General features: G+C 46.8%; 1 protein-coding gene across 1 annotated transcript; it reads right to left on the bottom strand.

The window, feature by feature from the left end:
- Positions 1–274: 274 nt before the first annotated feature.
- Positions 275–3,620, bottom strand: LOC114100947 (insulin growth factor-like family member 4). The gene is made up of 4 exons (XM_071604170.1): positions 3,617–3,620; positions 897–947; positions 534–793; positions 275–349 (listed from the first exon to the last, which is right to left on the bottom strand). Exons 1-4 carry the CDS (start codon positions 3,618–3,620, stop codon positions 275–277), a joined length of 390 nt encoding a protein of 129 aa, XP_071460271.1.
- Positions 3,621–5,158: the final 1,538 nt, after the last annotated feature.

Genomic DNA, 5,158 nt, shown 5'->3' with positions numbered 1-5,158 from the left:
GGGTGCATTCACAATAGAAAGAGCATGAGGAACAGCCTTGCTTTATAACAACCCAGTCTCAAGATAAAGAATCTGGTGATGAGAACCCACTCCTACCAGAGGGTGCTAAGACATTCATGATGGCTCCATTCCCCTGATATCAACCCTCCCACTTACTGCCAATCGTCTCCATCTCTAAGAGTCACTCCAGCATTGCAGGATTAAGATTCCACCCCAGGAGCTTGGGGACTCACTCAGACCATAGCAATAATTAAAAACCTCAGCATACAGTTGACTAGATACCAGATTCCACTCCCCAGGATGGTCCAGATGAAGTCAGATCTGGCTGAGGGCTGGTCGGGTGGTGTTCCTGCAGAAAGGTGAAGAGGGACATCAGAGGGGCAGGGGGAGGGGACAGGGGGTTACAGACAGATGGAATTGAAGGAGAGTCATATGGTTACCCAGAGATGGGAGATGGAGCCTCAAAAGAAACTGCAACCAAGTTCTGTCCCCTGCTGCCCCTCCCCCAGCCTGGGCTAGAATCACAGACTTACCTGGGCACAAATCCTGGAGACGGGGGAGGACCTGCAGTCAGGCTTCATGCCTGGGACCTTGAATGTCACAACTGCCTGGTTCTGAGTGCCCAGGGACTCCAGGCAGCAGTGCTGGAAGCAGGGATAGAAGATGCAGTTGGGGACACACAGCTGGGTCGCATTCAGGGGCAGGATGGTGTCATTGTGACAGCACTGCTCCAAGGGGTTGTAGGGCTGGTCCCCACACCTCAGTGCTGGCTGGCACAGCCATGGGCCAGTGTCTGGAAGAGTCAGAGCTGGGTGGGCTTCAAGGGCCAGGGTAGGACAGGCCCCCCCCCTCCCTGCCCCCAGCCAGTGAAAATCTCCTCACTGCACTATCCTCACCTGTGACTCCTTCCGCGTCTGACCTCAGGAGTTGAACAATGAAGACAGAAACTGAGAATAGAAGGGAAATGAAAGTGATGCTGGGAGTGTAGCCAACTGATCATGATCAAGGGTCCCAGGGTGATATCACTGAGCTTCTTTGGTTGCTGGTAATGGCAGAGTGGATTTTAGGTCCTGGGGTCTGGGCTGGCAGGTGAGGGAATGCAGGGAGGTCTCTGGGAAGGGTAAAGCTTCTGAAATTTGCAGGTGGACAGAGGGTTGCAGTGCGGTCAGAGATGACAGGGGCAGTAGATAGAGGAGAGAACTGAGTTTGAGGTTCAGAGGAACAAAGGGGTGAGAGAACACTTAGGCTCAGCTTGGGGTGGAGTCTCCTTACCATAGATTCTGAGCAGCATGGTTCTGCTTCGGCTGCAGAACAGGAGGAGGCTGAGCAGCAGAGAAAATATGTGGGACCTTGGGCTATGGCTTATAAAGGGAGTAATGAAATGCCTAGGGAGGAGTCCAAAGTGGGGCCCCTCCCATCTTGAATTACAACAGAGGCAGTGCCTTGTGGGAAGGGCTGGGCACAAGGACCTACATATGAAACCATATACCTGTTTTCAGATTGATTGCCACATGCTACCCTTTCAAAATTGTGACTCTGACAAGTGACTTTTCTTCAGTGCTGCCAGGGTAACTCATTTTGTGTGCAAACCACCCACCAACCACTGGCTGTTTCTAGGATCCCATGCTCCTCACCTTGGAAGTTTCAAGGCTCTCTTCACCTGCAATTCAGTCCACTCTCCATTTGAACTGTGTAGGATTTTTCAGGAAATTGGGGGGGATTATGAAGCTTCAGCCTAGAGTAGAGGAAGAGCAGAGGCCAGGGAGAACAAAAAAGGGACAGAGAGTCAGGATAGAGCTCTGGGATTCACAGAGCACAAGGAAGGACAACACCTCTATTTGCCCAATTCCTTGTCCTAGAAATGCCCCATCCATGTTTCTTGCTGTTATTTTATTGTCACCATCACTCTTATGTGTGTGACCTGGAGTAGTATGACATTGTGCCTCTCCCCAACCCTGTTTTCCAGGGGCTTCCTCTGGGTCACAGTGAAAGGGAGGTGAAGGAGGGATCAGGCAGAAGCATTAGAGTCACAGAAGCGCTTTGTAACATTAGGGAGGCTCCTGAAATGCAGTACTTGATTGATCTGCCCACACATGAAGACTCGCCCCCTCTCCTCCTTCTGCAGGTGTGTCTATGAGGATGCCAGGTTCTCACCACGCCTTCCCCTGGCCCCTACACCCCAACAGGAGTGCTGCTTGTAAAAAACACCCTTGGGCGACTGCCACACATTCATTACACAAAACAGCTCTGGGAAAACAGATCATTTCCATCTTAGATAATTAACTGATGCCGCATTTATGACTCTGAGCTGGCAACCCAGAAATTCATGACACATGAGAAAGAAATCCTGGGTGAACAAACTAACTGTAGAAGAAAATAATAAGGGCGATCAGCAGGAGAATTAATCTCTAACTGAAGTGTCTGTGTGGAAAGTTCCATAGATCTTTCTGCCAAGCAAGAGAGTCCAGGCTGATAGAATCTGGGGCCAGTACAACCAGCGCACCCTCTGTAGAGTCAGAGTCTACTACTTCATAGAGAAAGCAAGATGAGCCCCAGAGCCAGCTCCCCATGTCCCTTGCACAGGATGATACTCAAACCAAAGGGTCCCCATGACTGCAGTGAGAGTAATGGGACACTTTATTGTCACCTAAGCAACTCTGTGCCCCAGGCAGGCAGTTTACATCCTGCAGCTGAGTCCCCGTACCTGCCCCATTGGTGGGGTGACAGGGAGAGACTTCCTTGTGATAACCTCCTGAAATGGATATAGATGACAATGGCTTTGTCCCTACATTGATCTATGGATTCAGCACAACTCCAATGAAGGAACATTGGTAAATACAAACAAGTGAATTCTAAAATGTGTAGAGAAAGGTGAGTCAAACCAGAACAGAACATGTTGGAAAGGAAAAATATCCGAGGACTTGCACTCCCTGATTTTAAGAATTACTGTGAAGCCACTCTCAAAAAGACAGGGTTAACGACTGGGAAACAGATGGACATAGGATCAGCAGAACATGATAAACTAGAAATAGACCCATCCTATATGGCCACTTGATTTTTTTTTTAAGGTATGGGGGATTGAATCCAGGGGCGCTTAACTACTGAGCCATATCCCCAGCCCTTTTAGTTTTTTTATATAGAGAAGGTTATGATAAGTTGCTTAAGACCTTGCTAAGTTGCTGAGTTTTCCTTTGAACTTGTGATCCTCCTGCCTCAGCCTCCCCAGTCTCTGGGCTTATAGGTGTGCACTGCCACGCCCTGGGACCATTTGATTTTTGACAAAAGTGCAGAGGAAACATTGTCTCCTCACTGAGTAGTGGTGGAGGAATGAAGCACTCATGTATAACTATAATAATGATATTATAATATTAATACAGCATAATATAACATAGTATTGTAGTATGGTAACTATAATTTAACTAGACTTCATAGTTTGTATAAACATGAAATCAGAATGTATCAACTATGAAATGTAAAACTATGGATATTCTAAAAGAAAATGTTGGACAAAACATTTGTGGCCTGGAGACATGACATCTAAAACACAGAGCATAGAGGCAAATATTGATCAATGGAACTTTGTCAAAACTTAAAACTTTTGGGGGAAAATACTTACCCATCCCCTATCTGACACGGGACTTGCATCTCAAGTACGCAAATATATGGGAAGTTTATATCTAGCATATATAAGCACCCGAAAATCTCTCAAAACTAAGCAGGAAGAACAACCCAGTAAAGGTGAGAGCAGCACTTTACCAGAGAGAATATTCAGGTAGCGAATGAGCATTTGAAAAATATTCAACATTGTGAGTCTTTAGAGGACCAAAAATAAAGCCACAATGAATGACCACCTTGCATCCACTAGAAAGGGGGAAAAATGGTGGTGGAAATGCAGAATGGTACAGTGTTCTAAAAAACATATTGACAGCTTCTTATAGACTTAAAGATGAACTTGCAACATGCCCTGATGCTCATGCTCCTGGTCATTCATCCCAGACATGCAAAAATTTATCTTCCCAGCTGGGTGTGGTGGCACATGCCTGTAATCCCAGTGGCTCAGGAAACTGAGGCAGGAGGGTTGCAAGTTCAAATCCAGCCTCAGCAACTTAGCCTGTCTCAAAATGAAAAATAAAAAGGGTTGGGGATGTGGCTCAGTGGTTAAGTGCCCCCAGGTTTAATTCCCAGTGCCAAATAAACAAACAAACAAAAAGCCCCTCAAAACAGAAAAAAAAAATCAACACACACACACACACACACCTTCCCATGAAAAAGTACGTGAATATTCATAGCAGTTTTATTTTTAATAATTGGAAACTGGAACCACCGCAGGAGTCCATCAACAGATGAGTGTGCAGCAGCCTTTGGATCTCAAAGGCAAACCCAGTAAATGGAGATCAGAGGATCTCAAATCCTGATGGAAGGTCATGTACAGTGTAATTCACTTGGAGAATATTCCTGGGTGGGCCAAGCTGTAAAGATGGAGAACAGACTGTGGTTTCCAGGGGTTAGGAGGAGGTGACCACAAAAGGGACATCATGGGGGAGCTGTTCTGTGGAGAGACAACATGGACAGAGCCTGAGAAACAGGAGGCCTTCAGGAACGTGGACTCCGGCTATTGCAGGTAGCTGAGGGTCCCTCCCCTCCACCCAGCAGCCTCACACAACCAGGACGTCTATGGGGGTGAGTGAAATTCTCTCTGATTTTCAGTGTGTGGGTATTCTTCTCTGCATCAATTTCTACCTTAAAAATGTTTTCTGTGGCAACACTAAGTCAAATGAAGTCATCAGTGCACATGTAGAAACCAGGTGGGCAGGAGGCAGGTCAGCTGCTCCCCTGCTGGGGTGTTTCTGGGCTTATTCCTACCTGTGTACTCTTCTGCTTCTTCCCACTCATGTCCCTGAGGGTTTATCCTGAATAGGTCCCAGGAGTGGATCTGCTCAGGTGCTGATAATTTAGAGCCTTAGGTAAGACCGACACATTTCATTTACAATGGATCTTCCTACAGGACACATTGGTTTTGGTGTAGAAGGAAAGGGTTATGGTTTTCTGTTCTAATGATGTTGTTCATTAGACATCCAGGCTCGATACTGAGTCAAATCTTAACATCTGGGCTGGGGTTGTAGCTCAGTGGGAAAGTGCTTGCCTGGCATTTGTGAGG

Source organism: Marmota flaviventris, chromosome 18 (genome assembly GCF_047511675.1).
Source record: "Marmota flaviventris isolate mMarFla1 chromosome 18, mMarFla1.hap1, whole genome shotgun sequence".
In the NCBI taxonomy this organism is placed as follows: domain Eukaryota; kingdom Metazoa; phylum Chordata; class Mammalia; order Rodentia; family Sciuridae; genus Marmota; species Marmota flaviventris.
The sequence above is the reverse complement of the archived record's forward strand: the minus strand, read 5'-3'. Positions and strand labels throughout refer to the sequence as shown.